Source organism: Meleagris gallopavo, chromosome 7 (genome assembly GCF_905368555.1).
Source record: "Meleagris gallopavo chromosome 7, MGAL_WU_HG_1.1, whole genome shotgun sequence".
Lineage (NCBI taxonomy): Eukaryota > Metazoa > Chordata > Aves > Galliformes > Phasianidae > Meleagris > Meleagris gallopavo.
This window is the reverse complement of record NC_139410.1, coordinates 10704529-10727221: the sequence shown is the minus strand read 5'-3', so window position 1 is coordinate 10727221 and position 22693 is coordinate 10704529. Positions and strand designations below refer to the sequence as shown.

The 22693-nt window shown below is 41.9% G+C and overlaps 3 protein-coding genes across 8 annotated transcripts; 2 read left to right on the top strand and 1 right to left on the bottom strand.

Moving 5' to 3' along the window:
* Positions 1–1289: 1289 nt before the first annotated feature.
* On the bottom strand, positions 1290–7560 carry NIF3L1 (NGG1 interacting factor 3 like 1). Of its 3 annotated transcripts, XM_085228361.1 has the most exons (7): positions 7140–7560; positions 6370–6535; positions 5806–5932; positions 5292–5430; positions 3855–3938; positions 2865–2908; positions 1290–1578 (listed from the first exon to the last, which is right to left on the bottom strand). In XM_085228361.1, exons 1-7 carry the CDS (start codon positions 7558–7560, stop codon positions 1564–1566), a joined length of 996 nt encoding a protein of 331 aa, XP_085084487.1. In that variant the 3' UTR covers positions 1290–1563. The 3 variants fall into 3 exon arrangements, with proteins under 3 accessions (XP_085084487.1, XP_003207539.1, XP_010711727.1); XM_003207491.5 differs by lacking the exon at positions 1290–1578 and having other exon boundaries at positions 2528–2908; XM_010713425.4 differs by lacking the exon at positions 1290–1578 and having other exon boundaries at positions 2528–2908; positions 5304–5430.
* PPIL3 (peptidylprolyl isomerase like 3) lies at positions 3821–15241 on the top strand. 3 transcript variants are annotated; one of them, XM_031554159.2, is made up of 9 exons: positions 3821–3952; positions 7134–7199; positions 7962–8009; positions 9554–9626; positions 10172–10246; positions 12141–12234; positions 12906–12973; positions 13605–13723; positions 14784–15241. In XM_031554159.2, the coding sequence occupies exons 3-9, from the start codon at positions 7975–7977 to the stop codon at positions 14965–14967; spliced, it is 648 nt and encodes a 215-aa protein (XP_031410019.1). In that variant the 5' UTR covers positions 3821–3952; positions 7134–7199; positions 7962–7974; the 3' UTR covers positions 14968–15241. The 3 variants fall into 3 exon arrangements, with proteins under 3 accessions (XP_031410019.1, XP_010711728.1, XP_019472546.1); XM_010713426.3 differs by lacking the exons at positions 3821–3952; positions 7134–7199 and adding an exon at positions 7623–7797 and having other exon boundaries at positions 14841–15241; XM_019617001.2 differs by lacking the exons at positions 3821–3952; positions 7134–7199 and adding an exon at positions 7659–7797.
* Positions 15242–15393: 152 nt separating this feature from the next.
* On the top strand, positions 15394–22629 carry CLK1 (CDC like kinase 1). Of its 2 annotated transcripts, XM_085228345.1 has the most exons (13): positions 15394–15735; positions 16087–16226; positions 16852–17089; positions 18194–18284; positions 18721–18787; positions 20204–20320; positions 20468–20634; positions 20731–20825; positions 20907–21036; positions 21338–21420; positions 21830–21909; positions 22135–22225; positions 22307–22629. In XM_085228345.1, the coding sequence occupies exons 2-13, from the start codon at positions 16087–16089 to the stop codon at positions 22520–22522; spliced, it is 1515 nt and encodes a 504-aa protein (XP_085084471.1). In that variant the 5' UTR covers positions 15394–15735; the 3' UTR covers positions 22523–22629. The 2 variants fall into 2 exon arrangements, with proteins under 2 accessions (XP_085084471.1, XP_085084469.1); XM_085228343.1 differs by having other exon boundaries at positions 20731–21036.
* Positions 22630–22693: the final 64 nt, after the last annotated feature.

The following is a 22693-nucleotide window of genomic DNA, read 5'->3' as shown; positions in this document are numbered from 1 at the left end:
GGATAGAGCACAGCCCTTCTGAAATGGACTTGAGGGTATTGGTGGTAAGCTGGACTTGAGAAAGCAATGTGCCCTCATGACCCAGAAAGCCAACTGTATCTTGGGCTGCAACAAAAGAAGCATGGTCAGCTCATCAAGGGAGGTGATCCTGCCCCTCTACTCTGTGCTATTGAGACCTCACCTGGAGTACTGCATCCAGATGTGGAGTCCTCAGTGTAGGAGAGACATAGACCTGTTAGACCACTTCCAGAGAAGGCCCACAGAAATGATCAAAGGTATGGAACTCCTTATGGGGACAGGCTTAGAGAGCTGCAGCTTTTCTGCCTGGAGGAGGCTCTGAGGAGACCTGAGAGCAGTCTTTCAGTAACTAAAGAGGGGCTATGAGAAGGAAGGGGACAGACTAGCAGGGTCTGTGCTGACAGGACAAGGCAAATGGTTTCAGTGTAAAAGAGGGGAGATTTAAAGTGGATATAGGGAAAAAGCTTTTTACAATAAGGGTGGTGAGGCACTGTAACAGGTTGCCTGGAGGTGGTGGATGCCTTGTTCTTAGAGATGTTCAACATCAGGCTAGATGGGGTGCCAATGCAGCCTGATCTAACTGTAGATATCTCTGTTCATTACAGGGGAGTTGGCCTAGATGACCTCTAAGAGTCCCTTCCAACTCGATTGATTCTATGATTTCCAGCTGACTTTCTACTTTGGAGGCATGTGCATCTGTGTTTTACAGGCTGCAATTCTAAAAGTCTGCAAAACACATTAGATGTTTCCTGTTGCTGTTTAAGCTACCATCAGAACCACTAAAACTGTCCAACGCTACGTTAGCTGTAGAGTTCAAAAACAAATGCTCTGACAGCTGTGCAGCCCCCTTTTATTTGGAAAGGAAGAAATCTTCCCTCACTTTCATCCTTAGCTGTCTCTGCGGCATTGATAAGAATGATTGTCTTTATATCACCTTAGCAGTTTCAGATAATACTGAACTTAGTCATCTTTCTTCGTTTGTATTTAAATGGAAGAAGGTGTGCAATTACTCTTAAAGCATCACCTCCATTATGCCTGAGAATTCAATTTTTATTCTAGTAGAAAAAACTGAAAGGTAAGCGCTTGTTTCAGGCTGTAGCAATGCTGCCCTCTACCGAGGTTTTATTTAATTAATTGATTCCAGTCAGTTTGAAGAAGTAGGACTAGTTCCCTTGTACCGCCTGGGTTGAGATCTCCCTATAAATCACATCACTTTGCTCAGTGCACCCACAAGGTTGAACACGTTCTTGAAGTGAAGGAGGCTGGCTGTGTCATGGTTTGAAGTTGTTTTATTGAACAAGAAGGCTAAGTAAGGCATGAAAGAGGGGGGTTAAAACACTTGATAGTGTGGTTAAGTTGTATTGAAATACAGCTTGTGGTGGCAAGCATTTGGTCACAGCCTCACATCAGAGTTCTGGAGAGACTGCTTCCAAGTCAGTGTCTGTGTGTGAGATCACTGGGAAAGCCTAAGTAGCACAACAGCTTCTTGACATTTTACTAGGGTACTTCCAGCAGTGCTCCACTAAGGAAAGGCATGGTCTTCACTTAGACCCTCCTCAGCTGAAAGAGAGTCGAAGTTACAGAGAAATATTTCCTAGAATTCTGATGATTTTAACTACTGCAGCTAAATCTTCGTGCAGTTTTCAGTCAAAGTTGCAGGTTCACACAGCACTCAAATGCACTCAGTTGCTGTATGCAACACAGAAAAGACCTAGCTGAATAAGCCAGTTTTATTAGCTAAATTTAAAAAGATGCCACTCAGATATTTATTAATTTGCAGTAGAAGTGTTTTCAGTCTGTTTAAATATTCTTCTGGTGTGTATGTAATCCAGAGATAGTAAGATACTCAACAGGGAGATTTTTTTTTTCTTTTTTTTCTTTTTTTTTTTTTAAAAAAAGGAAGCAAATGAAACATCAAACCTCTCCAATCATTACTGATAATGGAAATGCTACTTGTTCAGTTTTAGTAATGCTGTAATTGAGAGCCAGAAGTATAGAAATTGTTTTTAAAAGAAAGCAAAAACATATTTAATTAATCTGCCTGAGAATGGGAAGTGTTAAAGCATATTTAAAAAAAATACTTCCAAGGTTTTTCAATATAGGGACCCTCCATTGAAAAACAGATAAACAAAAAAAAAACCCTAACCAACCACCACCCTTACTTTTGTATTAATGGTAGGTTTTGCAATTGAATACAAGCATCAAATGCCTGAATTTGTGCTCTGCATATACTTATGAGCTGTGTCTTATTAAAACTGATAATGCAAACCAGTGATCAATATTGCTTTAACTATTATTGAGAGCTTTATTGGCTAAAATTTGAGTGACTTGTATTGACATAACCACAGTAAGGTAGAACTGCTGTGTATGCTTGAAAATGGAGCTAAGTCAGATTTTTATATTTTACCCCTCTAACCCTTGAGTGGTATGGTTATTAAATATATGTAATAATAGTATATGGTAACAGTAAATTTATTCAAGTGAGAGCCCAGTTATTGAGTAAATCATCTTTCAGTAGCCCGAAACCAGCATTTATTACGTATCTGATAGATGACAATTTATAGTCCAAACATTGGGTGAACGTAGAATACAGTGCTATACTGACCAGAGCATCTTCATTCAGCTTGCATTTGGATAGCTCTGTGCAAGATACTATTAAACCCTTGACTCTGCTCTCTCACTTCATTTTTTTTCCCTCCTCCCTCTTATACCACCTGGAGGGGATCTCTGTCTTTCTCAGACAGAATGATGTTGATTTTGTTCTGTAGGTGGATAGTTAGCATGTCACGCAGCTCTGACAAGAAGCCTCGCTCAGTGTTACTGTGTTCACACAGAATAACACTTACACCATTGGCAACTGCATCCAGAACGTCATGGTGGGACATCTCTCCTGCCACATGGAGAAAGAAACATCATGTAGATTTCTTGCAGTTGAGGTGAACAATTTATTTGTGTAATGTGTTCAGAATCTCAGCTAGAAGCTGGGAAGAAGCCCATAAGGGGAAAAGCAATGCCATCTGCTCAGTGTCAGAATACAGGACACTCCTATTCTGGAGTCCCTTGAAGGACATTCAGCTGATATCCCCAGTGTACTTCTGAGACAAAACCACAGAAGTTCTGTGCTGTCTTTGAATAGTGGTGTATTTTGCTACTTAGGGGCAGGAAATGGTATGCAGAGAGTAGTTTTAGAATTGTCCTGCATCTGCTCAACTGGGTTGCTACAATGAAGGTTAGCATCTGAGGAAGCTCTGTAAAGAACTGTCTGAGGGTCAGCTCTCTAGTGCTGTATATAAGGGGGGAGACCAGATGTGCCAAAGAACTTGACTGAATTAAGCACACAATGCAAAGCATCCTTCACATTGTGGAGCAGGCTGTGGGGTATCTGCTCCCCTATCAGAAAGAGGATAATGGACTGTATCCTTTTGGGCAGATACAGTGGCTGTTGTTATATATCTTCCTTGGAAAGATTCTGCAGACAACATTGTTTCCCACTTTCTATTTGAGAATTCTGTAGGGAACTGGGAAAACAACTTGTATCTTGACAAAGAAATCGGAAATTTGGAAGAGATTCTGCCATCAAACACTGATTTTTGTGTTGGGGGAAAAAAAAAAAAAAAGCACGTATAGTAACATTTACTTCAAATAACCATCACTATGTGATACAACCATCTGATCATGTTACCTCTACCCTAATGTTATTTTTCAGTTATTCCAGTAATTGATTGTTTCTCAGTTCTGACAAGTAATTCTTCTTGCCAAATCTTTCAATAGCCAGACAACCCTCTCTCTTCTCTTCTCCTAGTGCCTATTTTCATAAAGATAACAAAACCTTTTACCTGTGAGATAGAGGTCAGCTTCCATTCCCTTCAGGATACTGCTCCCAGAACCAGCACACAGAGCAGCTTTCTTCACTGGAGAATCTGCAGGATACAAGGTGCCATAATTAACTTATTTTCCTCTGTTTCGCCCTCATATAAGTATAGTTATTGTGAAACAATATCAATGTCCTTAATTTTAGAGTCAATGTAAATTTATTGGAGGAAAAGACATAAATGTCAGTTTGTAAGAGTCAAAGGCCCAGAGCATCTGTAATAATAAGCAAAATCCTCTGTGTACCAAAAAGATGGGTAGAAATTTTTCTAGCAGAGAACTCCAACACCATGGCTGGTTGTTGGCTACTGCAGATTAGTTCTTTTCTAGTGAGGTGTTGTTACTTAGGTGTTTGAACACTGTAATTGGCTGCTGCTCCTTCCAGGACTCTGAAGCTCCACGTATTTGTTTTCCAAACTAACAATGCCACTAAGGCACCATTTTCACTCTGAGATACACTGTCTCCTAACTCTGCTTTCAAAAGGCTGATTTCAGTGCAAGCTGAGTGCTTCTCCATCCCATTAAAAATATGTTTTTGCTATGACTGCTGATTCTGGGCTACTGCATACTGACTGAAAATTTAATTTTCCATATATATGTTATGTTCATGACAAAGGGGTGGGGGAGGAAGGCACGTAATTTTCAAATTCAAGTAAGATTTTACAGTATGTTGCCAAATAACTACCGTTGATATGGGCAGAATCATATGCTACAATTCCACATTGTAACAATGTTCAAAATAGGTTTAAGTGCAGTTGATAGTGTTAAGAGGCTTGCAACAACGTTTCTATCCCATAAGAGGCAAAGGTTTCTCAACAAATTTGCTCTGAAGAATTCTAACAGCTGTGTTTCTTGGAAATTAAGATTCGTAACTTGGCTGAAAGGATACTTATTCCAAGTTGTAGTAGTGACTCACAGTTTGACACAGATGGCTTACCTTCTCTGTCACTATTTTTCTCTCTTCAAAACATTGATGGTTCAGAAGGATGCCACAAAGCATCTTTACAATTGTAAGGTGCTGGTAAATTTAACAGTCAGTTGCAAAAGGGGTCATATTATAAGGCAGTACACACTTAAGTCTAATATCATGGGGGAAAATATCTTAAGTCATTGTGTGAATTATGAAAAGTGATATTTAATATTCAGCTCATGCTGTGCCTGCTTCATGGTGACAACCATCATAAAACACTTTCCAGTAAAAAAATGACATTCCAGATGATGTTATTTTTGCATGATTTTTATCACCAACATTCTAAAGGGCTGTCTCTTGTCTTCGACAGCACTTCATACTGTTTGCAAGCAAACCTGTCCAAGGCAGTAGTATCTCACACACCTATACACACACTGCTTGTATTCCTGGAATACTGGTTCAGATGGGCAGTGTTACTGGCAAGTTTGATTACCAAGTGTCTTGCCTGTTCCCACAGCGAAGCGGACGTGGGGTAATTTTAGGTGGCTTTTGATGCGCTCAATTATGTCTGACAAGGAGGCTGGCTCACTCAGAGTGCAGAGACGTCCCATTCCAGTATGTGGAAGAAGAGGCTGAAGAGAAAAATTCAAATTACTGTGAGAAAGCTGACTCCAGAAGTTCACGTTACTTTTCATAGTGTACAAGAATAAGTATATTGGGCATTTAGGAAAAACAATTCTCAACATTATGGAAAAAATATGTATGTTATTGAATGTAACATACTAACTGCACTAGCTTTTGGAACCAATTTTAGAATTAGTTCAGGCCACGTAGTTATTTCCATTGTTTCGGAAAACGGACATGGCTTTAAATGCCCATAGGCCAGTATTTCAGAGAACTGACAGGCAACACAGGAAATGTGCATGCCAGCAGTTGCTGGAAATCAGTTTTAGAGCATTCAGCTCACACAAACTATATTCACTGGAAAAAATATACAATTTTATTACCTTCTGTAATAAGAGAATCTCAGTCTTGCAATAAAGAAGGCTGTTCTGGGACAATAATGCCACCACCTCCAGCAGTGCTTTCTGAGAGCAGTTCAGACTGACTCGTGTTTGCTCCTCCCCATCAACCCTGAGGAAAGATGTGTTTGCTACTTGCTAAGAGACAGATAACATTTCAGCATCGTATTCATAGAAAATAAAGGTGTTCTGTCACAGAGGCCTGCTACAGAGAAAGGGGAAAAAAAGATATGACAGTCTAGCTTAGTCCTGCTCTCCTGGAGGAAACACACTTGGGAATTTAACTCAACTGTTCTTATTTTGTATTTACCGTTAATACTCTTCACCACTTTAATCCCTGTGATGCAGTGTGAAGTTGATAGTTACCATTTAGTATAACGTGGATTGATCAGAAGGGGATGATTATCCTTTAAATTTATGGATCTGTTGCTGAAGAAAAATAGCACTGCACAGAGGACTGAAGTAGTTACAGATAGTAAAACATAGTTCCGGCAACTTAATATTTTCTAGCAACAGAAAGAACACAACTTTAGAGAGTGAAGCAGATACCTGACAGGGAGAGTGGTGAGACAGAAGATCTCTGGGATGTCTTTGATTTTGGACAGCACTGTCTCTAGATGCCCCGTAGCGTCTCCACAGAATTCCACCCGGTGAGTGCCCTCAGTCGGATGGCTTGGAGCAGTTGATAGGTGCAGTGGGACAGAAGTACAGGCACCTGAAAAAACAGAGCAAGGACTGGTTTTAGAAAGCTGAATGCTGCTTATACTGATTTATGTATCCAAGAGGTGCAGCTTTGGACAAATTTTACACTTGAATCCATTTTCCCTGACTAGAACTCAGGAGTCTTGTCCTGCTAAGTGCAAATAAGTTGAATGATAAATATAATTTGTTACTCTTTATATTATTCAAGTTTTATCCTAACAATTGTACCAAAAGATCATTTCTGGTTTGTAAAGCAGGCTGGAAAAAGCACAGCTGTTCTCATTTATAAGTCACAGCAGAAGATAAAAGTCTAAAAATTTCAGATACTTTAAGTCATGTAGGAACAATGAGGTTATCTATAAATTTATGAATTACAGGCAGTGATTTAAACTTAGTGGCCTAACTTCTTTAACCAGGATAGACAGTAAACACCTGTTCTGACGGTGACCAATAGCACCCAGGCACCTGGACATGTCCTCTGGTGTTCATAGCCGGTTTGTAGCACACCGAGGAAAGGAAAGCAGGGAGGCAAGGCTCCCGCATGGGATAATTTGATGGATGTGCCGAATACTGCTGAGTAACTGCACCCGGTGTCGTTTTGTTTTGAACAGTCTCACCGAGTCCCTTGGACAGCCAGTTGTTGACTCCGTGCGGTACGGCATCGTACGCTGTGTGCGGTGAGTAGATCCCGATCCTGTGCTCCAGAGCACGGACCACCAGCCGCTCCTTCCAGGTCTTCCACGTTACCCGCTTGAGCGGGGCGAAGATGGGAGGGTGATAGGAGAGAATGAGGTCTGCGTTCTTCTGCACCGCCTCCTCCATCACCTGCTCGGTGAGGTCGTTGGTGAGGAGCAGGGTGCGCACGGCGTGAGGAGGGCTGGGTTCCACCAGCAGCCCCACGTTGTCCCAGCTCTCAGCCAGGGAGAGGGAAGCGAAGTCATTCAGAGCGGGAACGAGCTCGTTGAGGTTCATGAGGGAGCGGGAGAGCGGGCGGCCCGCAGCACGGATGCGACGGAGGGGCCGACAGAGCAGCAGCATGCGGAACCTGCGGGGAGGGGAAGAGGGCGGAGGCCGGGCCGGCAAGTGCTCCGCCCGGAACTCCGCGTCTGAGTGGAGCGTACCAGGCGGAAGGCCCGGGGGCCGCTAGGAGCCGCGCTCAGCTCCGGCCGAGGCGGGCGATTCCGCGGGGCGGAGCTCCTCACGGCTCCGCCGCTTCCGCCGGGCCCGGGGCGGCCTTATGAGCAGCGCCCGGCGTGCGGAGCCGCGAGACGCCAGGTTCGTGCGAGGCCGTGGGGTGCCCAGGTGGTACCGGCGGTGCGGGGCTCAACACGCGGTTGCGTGCGGTCGCTGCCTGTGACACTGTGGTGAAAAAGCGCGGAGCCGCACGGGCGTTTCGGAGTGGGGAAGGGTGAGCCGAACTTTGTGTGTTTCGTTTGCAGGCAGTTGCTGTATATGCATCAACCTCAGCTTTTTGATGAGCAGGCATGGTAAGAATTACAGCACTTCTTACATATTTCTGTGCTTTCTGAAATGTTTGCGTCTTGGAAAGCGAATGGCTGCTCTGCTTCTCAGATGATGTGTTGTGCTCTGAGCTGTGTAGAATTTGCAGTGATAAGTGCAGGTTTCCATTTCAGACTTCCGAAAGATAAGGTGAAAAAGAAAACGGGTCAACTTACCATTGTATCAGTTTGAAATGCAGTCAGTCTCTCAGTTCTAAGACAGCCGATTTCAAACCTTGTTTGGCTAATACTCAGTAACCCAGTTTGCTTCTTTTCCTACCAAAGCTTTGTTGGATGTGCAGGCACGGGGCCCTCTGAGTGTACGCTCCACTGTATGCTTAGAGACTTCTGAGTTCAGCAAGCTACAGCTAGAGACAGGAGTGTGTGTCTTAAACTGTGTGTACTCTGCAGCATCTTCATGGCCATTACAGATGCTTCTCCTGCGCAACAAAATCTTTTTAAAAAGTTACAGCAGACTCTATAATAAAAGCTAGTTACGTGGGTTGCAAAAAAAGTCAGAGCTGTTTTTTGATGAGTTTATTAAGCAATTATGCAAATTATGGCAGATATAATTTGTCCTGACAAAAAAAAAAAAAAAAAAAAAGATTTTTCTGAAATCAGTTTGTCTCATTAGCCTGGCAATTGGAAGAAAATTGGAAAATCTATCAAAAGAAATCTTTTTTTTTTTCTTCCTATTTGACAGTAGATGAAAGTACTGATGCTACAGCTACAAGTGAGCTTGCATTTATATTAGAGGTATTGATGACGAATATAATGTCACTGAATAAACGGCTTATGTGGTGCCACTAACTAAATCTCTTGATTTGTAGGAAGCAGTAAAAAAAATACGTTAAAGTGATTTTTCTTTGACCTTTGTTAGCACGTCTGGTATAGGTACTGATGGTGCCCTGGTGATGGTTGGTTAAAGAGGGAGATTTATAAAGTTAATAGAAGATGATGCAGTGGCCACCGGCAACTCAGTTTGGTGAAATACCACTGCATCATACATCACGAAAATTCATGTGTGAAAGCTTTAAAAATGGTGACATCATGCAAGTCGTCATCAAAGCAGTGAATTTCATAGAGTCCAATCGTTCTCAATTCTGGGAGTTCCTTAAAAGCATGGATGCTGATTTATAGGGACATCATTTACTTTTCTGAAGGAAGGTGGCTAAGTCGGGGTAAAATGCTAAAAAGACTTTATGATTTGAAATCAAGTTCTTTATTCAATCAAAAGGAAAATTTGTGTCAGAATATGAAGATGAAAAATGGTTCACATGTTTAGCATTTTTGGTGGATTTGACTACTCATTTAAATGAGCAAGGTGAAAATCAACTTACCTGTGCTGTTTCAAACCAGAACAGCACTTGAAATTTAAACTTAAATTATGCTTGAGAAAAACAGGGTCAAATATCCCATTGGTTTTATGTTTTTGTTGCTCTCTGTTTTTTTTTTTTTTAATAATAAAAATGTATTTATAAAAAGGTTTTCTTACTTATATACCTTAATTATATTACATATTTTATATGCAGCCCAAGACAATTTCTGTTTGCCAGTGTGGCCCAGGCATGCCAGAAGGTTGGAGACCCATGCCTTAGTGGCTGGGTAGGTGGCATTTAAAATTTTGTGAAGATTGTTTATAAATTTTCAAGAGAAATGTGAAGTTTTGTAGAGTTACTTGTTTGTGGGGGCACATTATGTGTAGTGCCATTCAGAGTTAGCCTGATCACTCAGAAGGCTCTAGTCTAATAACACTTATCACTTCTTCCTCTGGTTGTAAACCAGTAGGGTATATGCACCTCCCAAAGTAGCTATTACCTTGATTCTTCAAATTTGCAGTGAAATGGCAGTCTAAGTCTAATTCACAGATGAACAATTTGTCTCTGAAGTGCAGCAGTACAAATTGGAGCTTCTACATTGTTATGGCAAACTTGGTTTGGCCTGGAAGTAACTGAAAGCAATGCATTGTGATAATTTCAGTGGAAATGTAGAAGGTTTGTGACAGTAGCTTGCCTATGGCCAAATACTGACACAGGGGTTATGTGTAATGGGAACTTGTTCCTGTTCTTGATAGGAGCAGGAAATAAATCTGATATACAGCTCTTAGCATTTCATTGCTGGCTTAATTATGTTTTGTGACTCTTTCCCAGGCTGTCACACTGCACACTGATGTAGGAGACATTAAAATTGAACTGTTCTGTGAGCGAACGCCAAAAACATGTGAAGTAAGTTGAATAACAGGAGTGGGATTGTGTAGTATTGAAGCAAAGCAGTAATGGTGAAGACTATAGAATGGGAGAAGTGACTGTCCCAGCTAACATTTTCAAATAGTGGCATATTCCATTTTAAGTTGACATGGAACTTGTTGGAGAGTGTATTCTTGTGTGCTGTATCATAGAGCCTAAAGCTCTGCTGCCTGCTTCTCACCAGATAGTATTTACTTGAGAGTTTTTCTCTCTAGTTTCTCGTGCATTTCAAAGTGTCCTTTGCCCTTAAGATGAAACATGGGACATGGTCTGGGATTCCCACGTTTGCCTTGGTTTGCTCACAGTCAAACAGATGGAACTTCTTAAAAAGAATTAAGAATCACTCCAAGTTTGTCAGAGACCCCAAGTTTTCTCTTCTGAAGTAAAATTAAGCTTGCACTGAAATTGGTTACTTTTTTAATGAAACAAAAATATGAGGCTTGAAGTTATTTAGTACAAAATTTTGACGCGTTTACAAAATAAAAATGTGAATGCAAGTGGTACTTATGGACATGCCTCAGTCCTCTTATTTGTTCAAGTGAGACTTTATTCTTTATACTTTATTCTTTGGGAAATGAAGGAAACAGGAGCTCTAAAGACAAACTGCAGTTTCTTAAAAAGTCTTTTTCTTGCAAAAAAAAGTCTTGTGATTTTACAGCTGTTTCTCTTTTGGTGATAGATCATAAAATGATAAAATCTTTACCATTGGAAGGGACCCTTAGAGGTCATCTAGTCCAATGCCCCTGCAATAAACAGGTAAACCTATTCTTGATAGGGTGCTTGGAGACACATCAAGCCTGACATTGAATGTCTCCAAAGATGAAGCATCCATCACCTCTCTGGGGAACCTGTACCACTGCCTCACTGCCCTTATTGTAAAAAGCGTTTTCCTTAAATCTACTCTAAATCTCCCCTCTTTTACTTTGAAACCATTTCCCCTTATTCTTTTACCACAGATACTGCTAAGGAGTATGTCTCCTTCCTTCTTATAACCCCCCTTTTAGGTACTGAAAGGCTGCTCTCAGGTCTCCCCAGAGCTTTCTCCAGGTAAGAACAGGCTGAGAGAGCTGCAGCTGTTCTATAGGGCAAGTGTTCAATCAGTTGGATTATTTTTGTGGGCCTCCTCTGGATGTGCTCTAACACATCCGGAGGTCTATGCCTCTCCTGTACTGAAATCTCCACACCTGAATGCAGTATTCCAGGTGATGCCCCACAGGTACAGAGTAGAGGGGCAAGATCACCTTCCTTGATGAGCTGACCATACTTCTATTGCTGCAGTCCAGTTGGCTTTCTGGGCTGTTAGGGCACGTTGCTGTCTCATGTCCAGCTTGCCATCCACCAATACTCCCAAGTCCATTTTGGCTGGGCTGGGCTCTGTCCTTTCATCCCCCACCTTGTGCTGATAAGCAGGGGTTGCCACAACCCAGGTGCAAGACCTTGCATTTGGATTTATTTTACTTCATGATGTTCACCTGTGCCCACTGCAGGGGAGTTGGAACAAGATGATCTTTAACCATTCCAACCCAAGCTACTCTATGACTTGTGAATCCCCCATCAGACGTGTTTCTGACCTCATCATATCTGTTGATGTTATGTGCAAATGGCTTCACTGTTGCCTGTTTAATTTTCATATAACCTATAAATGTTTTTTATTGTGTTTGGTACAGTTTATAGCTGTGGCAAAAACCTAAAGAGGGATGAGGCCCAAGTGCTGTTTATGCTTTTTAATTGCCAACAATGGTCTGGGACTGGGTAAATGCTATGGTCACAATGCCAAGCAGAGGCAGAAGTGTTTTTTCTGGTCTTGCCATTTTAGTAAGGGGGAATGTTATTTCTGTCTATTTTATTGATTTGGTTTGTTTCATATCCTTAGAATTTCCTGGCTCTTTGTGCTAGTAACTACTACAACGGCTGTGTGTTTCACCGGAATATAAAGGGCTTCATGGTTCAGACAGGAGATCCATTAGGTAAATTCTTTTGTCACGGTCTCTCTGTAGAAAAATATACAGAAATATCAAAGTAAAACATAAATAAAATATCAAGAAATACAAAGAAATTGTAAGCATCAGTAATAATTATAAAAACAAAATGTAAATAAAGTTGATTTAAAATATCTTCTATTGCTAATAGAGGTTTTAATGTTTTGAGCTTACAGAGAAGCTGCCATTATCTGGTTCTAAATGATCTATTGCAGTAGTAGAGCATTCTGTAAATTTTAATTTTCCTGCTCTTTCCATTGAATATGATGGCTCTACTGACTTACAGTTGAACAGTGACAGTTGCTGCTATGGTTTCTCTGTTTTCTGCCTGGAAAGCTATATTGCCTCTAAAGCAACTGGGAAATGTTCTAGGCAGCATCAGCTGTTTGGGAGAATGTCTAATTCAAATATGTGTCTGTTTGTACTCATACTGAGTTTAATTTGAGGATATATCGGGGTTTTTTTAGTTTGTTTTGCTCCTGGAAATGCAATTACACAGAATTATGGCTCTACTTGGTATTAAGACACAAGAACCTGGTTCCTGGCTCAAGCACATTAGGGTGTATCTGGGGTCTTTATTGTAAAATTTTATAATTTATATTATTGCTGCATTTTCCAATCTGAAAATCCAGTAATGTATTGTGATATTTCTTTGTCAGGCACTGGGAAAGGAGGAACCAGCATCTGGGGCAAGAAGTTTGAAGATGAATTCAGTGAATACCTAAAGGTATTTTTGTGCTCTCAACGTGCTGTTGTGTTTTCAGATTAATTTTCTTTACAGGTTGGTGTATGCTTAGTGTTGTGCTGGATTAAATACTCATTTTGTAATTGCAAAATGAAGTATAATCAAGGAAGAGTTAGAAGGCTTGTTATTAAAACAGAAAAGGCATCTTATTACTTGGCAAGTTAGTTTTGAGGGTTCTCATCAGGGAAAACAGAAGTAGAAACAATTTGTAACATAGTATTTTTAATGCATCAGAGGCAGAAAAGTGTTTTTTAATTGCAGAAGTAGATTTGAGGAGCTAATGAGTTGTGATACCATAATTACATTACCATGTTGTTGGTTGAAACCAACTAGATAAGTTTTTAATAATGATGTTGCTGAGGAAGAGTACCACTTGGACCACTGTGGCCCCCCATCCCTGGAGGTGTTCAAGGCCAGGTTGGATGGGCCATGAGCAGCCTGATCTGATGGGTGGCAGCCAGCCTGCGGCACAGTGTTGGTACTGGGTGAGCTTTTAAGTTCCATTCCAAGCCATTCTGTGATTTGGTGGTCATGTCACTGAACACATTGTACATGTTGCAATTCTACTTTCATGGGTGATTGGTTGAGTTTTTTTTTTTTTTCTGTCTTTCAGCATAGTGTCCGTGGGGTGGTTTCAATGGCAAACAATGGTCCAAATACCAATGGGTCGCAGTTCTTCATCACTTATGGCAAGCAGCCACACCTGGATATGAAGTATACTGTTTTTGGGAAGTGAGTGACCCTACTGTATGCCTTCTTGTCATAGTGTTTAATGTACATATATATGTAGAAGTACATGCAATGCAAATTTAGATGCTTCAGATCTGAAGTTCTTTAAAATATTGGATGTGTATATTTGAAGGTGCGCTTTCCACTGTCACCAGGATTAGTCATTGCAAAATGCTGCTCCATTTGTTGAGGGGTAGGGAAATGAATAGAGCTGAGTTAGTGGTGTTTTTTTTTGTTTTTTTTTAAAGCTCGATGTTGCTGCTTGCTGTCTTGTACCATGCCCAAATTGGTGCAGCCTGATCTATACAAACTCCAAAACAACTAGGCACACTGATTAGGGTTTGCTGAGAAGCAAGGATGTGCTGTGGAACTGGAAATGTGAATGGTCACGCTTCTGTGTAGGTGGAACTGGCAGTTTATGAGATGGGATTGTTTAAGATGCATTGTTAGTCCAAAATATTCTCATGTTAATAGAAGCTGCTAGTAATATGCCATCCTTAAAGCACACGTTTAATTTTTGAGTCTTTCAAATACTGCCTTTTTTATCTCAAAATCATGGTAATATTTTTTTCTTTTGCTTGTTGTTAAGTCTGTGAATCTTACTGAGAAAAAGTGGGTTTTTTTTCGGGGACTTAGATATTCAAAGGAAATGAGTGAAAATTGAAAATGCTGTTCCCTTCCACTTGCATTGTTCATAGGCATCTGGGCATAGGTGTTTCTTTCATTGTTGAGTTTGTTTGAGGTGTGATCAAAACTTGGGTTTTTTTTGACACCTTTGTTAAAAATGAGTAGACACTGACAGCAACTTTGCTGGCCTATCTGTGCAGTGATGAATGTGGCAATGAACGCCACTGTGCCATTAGATTTACGTAGTTATGGATGGTTCTTACCAATTTTGTCTTTGAGTGAGAAGGTAGTGATTATAATCATGGGTTTGGAAATTGATTTTCCAGCCATGGATTTCAGTAATGCACAGAGAAGTTCGATGTGGCCAGTACCTTGCTGCTGCTATGGTTAGTCATATGCAGTGTTTGGTTGCCTTATTTGTATCATTTACTTGCAGAGTCCTTGCACTCCTCCACTTGGGAGGAGATTCCGAGCAGTTCTGCTTTTCTTCCAGAGTGATTGATGGCTTGGAGACCTTGGATGAGCTGGAGAAGCTGCCTGTGAATGAGAAAACGTACCGACCTCTGAATGACGTTCGCATCAAAGATATCACCATTCATGCCAACCCTTTTGCTCTGTAGCCACCAACAGTCGTGACACGTTCTTTAGAAGCTAGTCAGACCGACTGCTGGATGGGTTGTTTGGTGTGCCGTCAGACGGGGTTACGGGAGCAGGGCTGTATCTCGGTGTGCTGAACGTGGGACTCTGGGAGCTGTGATGTTGTTTACGAATTGTCACTGGGGAGCCTTGGGTTCCTCGAGCCTGTGTTTCCAGGTTGTGTGTTGACTGTTATTCACTTGATTTTGACTTCCAACCATTGCTTTTTATACTTGTAAAATAAGACTTTCAAACACATATATACATTTTTTTTTTGCAAACCTCTCTTTTCTGTCATCTTTCATAGCAGTACAATGTTGAAGCAACGGCCTTTGAAGACTGCCAGCTTTCTGAAACCTTCCAGTGTCAACTAACGTGCCTTACTTTATCATTTTTGCAGAAAGTGTAGTACCCTGTCTAATTTTTCCCCCTCGGTGAAAGCAGCGTACCAGACAGAGAAAACTCCTCTCTGCCAGTGGGCTGAAGACAACGTTTTTGTTTCTCTTAACACAACGGGTTCCCGCAGCGGGGCGGGGGTGGGCGGGCGGGACACCGAGGGAGCCCCGCCCCCATTAGGACTCCGCCTCCGCCCCGCCCCGCTGTATGACACACGGCTCGCGCCATAAGGCTCCGCGGCGCCGCCATTTTGTCGCGACCGAGAGTTGAGAGCAGTTGAGGTGCGGCGGTAGCGGCGGCTCGAGAGAGCGTATCGGCGTCTGTCGGAGAGCGCGGCGGCAACCCGGGCTGCTGAGGTACGGGAGCGGGTCGTGCTGCCGGGCGGTGGGGCTGAGGGATGCGGGACGGGAGCGGGGGCCGCCTCCTGCCCGTCGGCGCGGCCCCGGTCGGGAGCCTCTAGGCCCCCGCCTCCCCGGGCCGCCATGTTGCGTGTCCGCCCCGCGGCAGAGAAAATGGTTCCGGCCGCCGCAGTGGGGGAGCGGGGCTCGGCGTGGGGCTGGGCTGGCTGTGGGGAGCTGGGGCTGCGACCGTTTGGGGGGGGGGAAGGTGGGTGCGCTGGACGTGTGGGCTGTGCGCTGCGCTTCGCTCGGTGGGGACGCTCCGTCTGGGCGTGCGGTTTGAAGGACAAAACATTGCGTGGGTTTCAGATGGGAAATTACGAGCGCAGCGACCAGCCCGGGTGGGGTCGGCGGCGCGGCGGCAGCGAGCGCCAGGGGAAGCGCAGATCGCCCAGCGGTGCCCAGGAGGGCAGGCACTACAGGCACGAGATGGCCAAGAGGCCTCACAGGTGAGGGCTGCGGCACTCCGGTACCTGCGGGCCTGTGCGTGCGGTTAGCTGTACTCGTATTGGTGATGGAAAACGCAGCGGCAGCTCGTGGTGGAAGTGTTTGAGATTGATGTTCTACTGCCTAAAGCAGAAAGAAATAGCCTGATTAGGACCACAAAAATGGCCCGAGATAGGGAACTCCTATCCTACCAGGACAGGCTGAGACCTGGGGCTGTTCTGCCTGGAGGAGGCTCTGGAGAGACCTGAAGTTGACTTTCTGATACTCAAGGGGGGGCTCTGAGAAGGAAAGAGACAGGCTTTAGGAGGGTCTGTGGTGATAGAATAAGGGGAAATGGTTTCAAACTAAAGGAAGAGAGATCTAGGCAGGATATAAGGAAAAAGCTTTTTACAGTAAGGGTGGTGAGGTACTGTCACAGGTTCCCCAGAGAGGTGGTGGATGCCTTGTGCTTGGAGACGGTCAACATTAGACTGAACAGAGCTCTGAGCACCTGATGGAGCTGTAGATGTCTATTCATTGCAGAGGCATTGGCCTAGATGATCTTTAAGGGACCCTTCCAACTCAGTCAACTCTTTATGGGGATGGAGGAATTACTTTAATTGGGTTTACGTGTTCTTTTGCTTGTAGTAAATGTTCAGAAACCAAATTCATAAATGACCGGGAGCACCACAAGCGGAGACGCTATGTGGAGGAGTACTGGACTGAGCACACACACGGCTTTGACAGTGGGCAGCAGCACCGCGAGCATGACAAGAGTGCCCACCGCCACCACGGCAGCAGGTCCTCGGGCCGCAGCAGGAAGGGCAGCTACAAGCGGTGGTACAAGACGCAGCACAGCGCCTGCCACCAGTACCATCACTCACAGGTGGTTTGTCCAGTTATAACTGAGGGGGTTGTGTCTTAGGGAGATAAGTTCCCAGCTGGGCAGCAGTAATTGAGGGGGTTTGTGGAAGTCTATGAATTATGTTAGTAGATTAGCCCTTTTGTTCGTATTGATTGATAATTCTTTTTGTTAGTTTGTGTTGGTTTTTCTTTTTTTTTTTTTTTTTTATCTTTTAGAGAACATATGCTGTGTAGTTATGCTTATAACACTGTGGAATATAGCCTTGCCTTTTGTTCATTGGCTGTAATTTGAGCCAATTAATGAGTAGAAACCATCAAATGGACTATTTCTGCAGGCATCACTTTCATGCCTTAAAAATGTATTATGACGTCAAATATTTATTTCTGCCCTACTCAAAAGTCCAAATGCAAACTTTTCAGACTTGCTTTTGAGTATGTATCACTAAAATAGCAAGGAGATAATGTTAGGTTTTCACACATTTTTTGGTAGCAATTAAATAAAATGCTTTAGGTCTGAATGAAATCTGTAGAATTAGATAAGAACAGTGACTGTCCACTAGCAGGGCAGTTTTTCTAATCGTTATCATATATTTAACTGTTGAAAAAGCTGAAGATAGAGTTTATAGTTGAATATCTTCAGCTGAGACAGCCTAAAGTAAATATATATGATATTTTTGTAATTTTAAAAAAAAGTTGTTACTGAATATTCTAAGCAGTAATTTTAAACTCAGTTACTTAAGAGGGATATTTTCATTTAGCCATAAGGCTGTTTTATATAATGTAATTATTAAATCCTTTTGCTATAAGAAATAAGGGCACTGAAAACCTAAATGAAAATTCATTGAACCAATATTTTTAAAGAAAAAACAATGTTGTATTTTTTTTATTGCCTTGCCACTTTGAGTATCTCATCTGAAAATTTGTTCCTTGCCATGTTTTTCTCCTGTAACATAAACTATGTGCCCTGTGAATTTCCGGGGACTGAATTTGAAATTGCTCCTGCCAACCGTTTGTGGCCTGGCGTGTATCTGAATGCCCGAATATCTCCCTGCTGAATGAATTTCGTATTCTGACCTGAATTGACTCGGGTTTATTGATTGGCCTGACCATCTTGGTGCCGTTCCAGAGGAGTCATCGAAGGAAAAGATCCAGGAGTGTAGAGGATGATGAGGAGGGTCACCTGATCTGTCAGAGTGGAGACGTACTAAGTGCAAGATGTATAGAATATTTTTCAAAATTTATTAACATTCAGATATAGTAATTTCTATTAGCATAAGATGTTAGGGGGCTTTGGCAGTCTTTTCTTTCTTTCTTTTTGTTCTGTTTTATTTGGGGGGAGGGGGGATCATTAATCTTCTTCTGGAGAACTTAAATGTATTTCTTTTTCCTTTTCCCCCCTTTTTTTTTTTTAATCCCAAGTTAGTAAATGAAATTAATGTAAATGTGCATTGATGAGAGTTGTCCGAGAACATCTCTCAACCTAGTTATTGACATTTTTAAAGAAGCACAGTCTAGAATAACCTTCAGTGATAGCATTTAGCCTTTTCTGTTTGTTTTATTTTTATTTGCTTGGTTTTTTTTTGTTGTTTTTTTTTTGTTTTTTTAATGGCTGAGTAACTTAACTTCTGGGGCTGACGGTTCTTTTCTTTATAGATGAGATTGTTGCTACTTTGGGTGAAGGAGCTTTTGGAAAAGTGGTGGAATGCATCGATCACGAAGCGTAAGTCTTTTTTCTAAAAACCTGTCAGTTGTTGGACTGATAGCACTTCATGAGCTGTGATTCTTTCAGAATGACTTTATTGATTTTTTTATCCTTACTAGCTCATATGTTGCTCTGTGTATTTCTTAACATTTCGGCATAACAGATTTGGGTGTTTTTTAATTCCTCAGTGACATTATTGTGGTAGTTACAAATGCTTTGTAGCTAGAACTGGAGATCAGACTGCTCCACTTGTTTGTTAAAACTTCCTTTTGGGAAAGGTTTCTTGCATGTTCTTTGGACCATACACTGTTTGATATTGGAGTTTTTGCACCCCTTGAGGTGAATTAAGTACACATTTGTGCTTAAATGTAAAAGGACATAAATGAGCCGTGCATTGGGCAGTCTACAAAGATGTGCCGTGAGCTGGTTCTTTAAACATGCCCACCTGAGCCCTGCTCTGTGAGCGCTGGTGTGGACTGTCCCAGCCCAGTATTCAGTTTATGCCCCAGTGCCAGTTCCACTTGCCAGAAGGAGCACCTAGCACTTGTGTTTTGCAATTGCTGTAATATAATGCTGGGAAACTGCAGCAGGAAAAACGTCACCTGCTTATGTGAAGTTATTTTTTCTCTGGCATTTTTGCTTCTGGGGAGCTGAATCCTTCCTGCAGTTAGACCTTATTAGCAGGTTATTCTGTCATTGCATGACAGTGTTGCTGCGCAGTTGCAATTTAAGTTTCCCCTTCAGTCATCCAGTAGAGTTGGATGCAGGAAGCTGTCCTCTTCCTCACTGTAAGCGTGTACTGCATTGTGCCCTAGGGAGAGCACCTTATTGTAGCAGTTGTGCAGAGCTGCTGGAGGCAGCATTAGGAGGTAAACTAGTGTCTATCTTTAAGAATACTATTGATATACCAGATATCGAGTATGTTTTAAAAAGTAATACCTGAGCAGCTAAATTTTGCTTGTGCCTGTGTCTATATGGACCTCTGTTATTATTAGAAGTCAGTATATACTTCCAGTTCTTGAAGGGAGCCTATAAGCATGAAGGTGAGTGACTTTATGTGATCTGGTAGTCTTAAGACATAGGAAAAAGACTTCAAGTTTAAAGATGGGAAATTCAGGTTAGATATTAGGAAGAAATAATTTACTCAGGTGATGGGCAGTGGCACAGACTGACCAGGGAAGCTGTGGATGCCCCATTCCTAGGGGTGTTGAAGGCCAGGCTGGGGCACAGGCAGCCTGATCTGGTGGGTGGCAGCCTGCTTGTGGCTGGGGTAAAACTGGGTAGACTAGCTAGTTCTAGCCTAAGCTGTTACTAGATAAAGCATTTTCAGAGAAGGTTTACAGGTTACATTTATTTTTATACAATGTATATGATGGTAGTTAAGGGATAATTGAACCTACTCCTCCTAATGACTGTTTAACCTGTTTATTTCAGGGGAGGTAGACATGTAGCTGTGAAAATAGTAAAAAATGTGGATAGATACTCTGAAGCAGCACGTTCAGAAGTACAAGTCCTGGAACATTTAAATGCATCAGACCCCAGCAATACGTAGTAAGTACCTTACGTTATCTTTAAGATTGCTCTGATGTCACTTCCCGTAACACCAGTGATCTTGAAGTTGTCCACATCATGTGATGTATGCCTCTCAGCATTATGTATTACTTACTGTTGAAATTTGTATTTTCCTGCTTTCTGCAGTCGCTGTGTTCAGATGTTGGAATGGTTTGAGCATCATGGCCATGTCTGCATTGTTTTTGAGCTACTGGGACTCAGTACTTATGACTTTATTAAAGAGAATGGCTTTCTGCCATTTAGGTTGGACCACATTAGAAAAATGGCGTATCAGATTTGCAAATCTGTGAACTGTAAGTATATGTATGTATGGTTGTGTTGTGTTTTGTTTTGTTTTGAATTTTCTCCACAGGACTTGCTAACTTATCTCTGTATTTGTTACCTTGCAGTTTTACATTTGAACAAACTGACACATACGGATCTGAAACCAGAAAACATTTTATTTGTCCAGTCTGATTATGTAGAAGAATATAACCCCAGACTGGTAAGTTGCTGTCATCTCCCCTTCTGTGCAGCTTTCTGGGTTTATGTCATCGTTTGCATCTCATGGTGTGTTTCATTTCAGAAACGTGATGAGCGCACACTAAAAAATCCAGACATAAAAGTGGTGGATTTCGGGAGTGCAACATACGATGATGAACATCACAGCACCCTGGTGTCTACAAGACATTACAGGGCTCCTGAAGTTATTTTAGGTCAGTAGAACTCTTTTTGGTCCAAGAGAGAGTGTGCTTTTCCATTCAGTGTTGATAATTTTAAGCAGTGACCACATATGGAAAACTGGAAAAAAAAGTCTTGTTCAGGACTGTGCCTGGCTGGGCAGAATACTTCATGTTTTCATAGTGAAGCTTTTTGAAGTGTTACACAGATCTCTTTCACCTGGAGGATTTTTATATGTTGCTCAGCTGTGCTACAGAAGCATGTGTACTTTTCTTAAGCTGTTCAATTGTCTGTAGCCTGGTCTAACCCTGCTCTTTCTGGGCTTTTTTCTCACAGCGCTGGGATGGGCACAGCCATGTGATGTTTGGAGCATTGGCTGTATTCTCATAGAATACTACCTTGGGTTCACGGTATTTCCGGTAGGTAACGGAGCCTTGGAGATGCAGTGTGTGTAGTGCACTGCAGCTTGGTTAAAAACCCCAAGGCGAGATGGGGTTGCAAATACTGTGCTATACTTCTCTGCCTTGCCCCACTGAAGGGATAACAGAGGCGGCTTCATCTCTCGCTGCCAGCAGATATTACTCAAGTATGTGAATGTTTTGATAGCAGTACTTAAAGGTGAAACTTACGACCAAAGAGAAGGCAAGGCAGGATTGGGAGGGGGGAAAAAAAATCTATTTTAAGTTACTGTTGGAAGAAGATACTATAGGCTCTTTCTTCATGTGAGAGTCATTACTGTTTTGCAGTGTACAATCCAGAAATCAGGTTAGTGTGTATGTCATGGTCATTTACTTTAAGGATAAGAGAGAAATGTTCATTTTCCTTCAGACTCATGACAGCAAAGAGCACCTGGCAATGATGGAACGGATACTGGGGCCTTTGCCTAATCACATGATACAGAAAACCAGGTAATTGTCATTTTTCTCTACCTTGATTTCCTCATTTTTAAATGCAGTATTTTCAGGTATGCTTTAACAAGAAAAGTAAATTCATCTTTTTGCTTTGTTTAACAACCTGCCTTCGCTTTAGTGGAGTATTATCAGATCCTTTCCCTGCAGGAGGAAACATGCTAGTAAAGATGTTTGTGAGGGGACAGATGGGTTTTAAATAACAAGTTGTGCTGTTTGTTGAAGGAAACGGAAATATTTCCATCGGGACCAGCTGGACTGGGATGAGCACAGTTCTGCAGGCAGATATGTTGCAAGGCGCTGTAAACCACTGAAGGTAAAACGATAAAAGGGAAAGGGCTCAGGGGGACAGAACTGTAATTAGGATATGAATAAAACAGTGTTTGTGGTGTTGTAGGAATTCATGACATGCAGGGATGCTGACCATGAGAACCTGTTTGACCTCATTCAAAAGATGTTGGAGTATGACCCAGCTAAACGTATTACACTTGAAGAAGCACTAAAACATCCTTTCTTCTTCCCCTTGAAACAAGAGAAAAGGAAGCTGTCTCCTGTAGCAGAGCAGTCCTGTCCAGATGATATCAGCCCACCAAAGAAATATAGAAGATTTTAAGTAATAAATTATTATGTATAGTTCTTTTTTGTAAATGTCTTATTTTGTATTGTGACTCTTTGGATACTTAATGCAGCTGCTGAAATAAAAGTTATTTAAGAAAAAAAGAGATGAAGCTGATTGTTCGCTTATTCTTAAAATCTCTGTACACTTTTTTTTAACTGGACATAT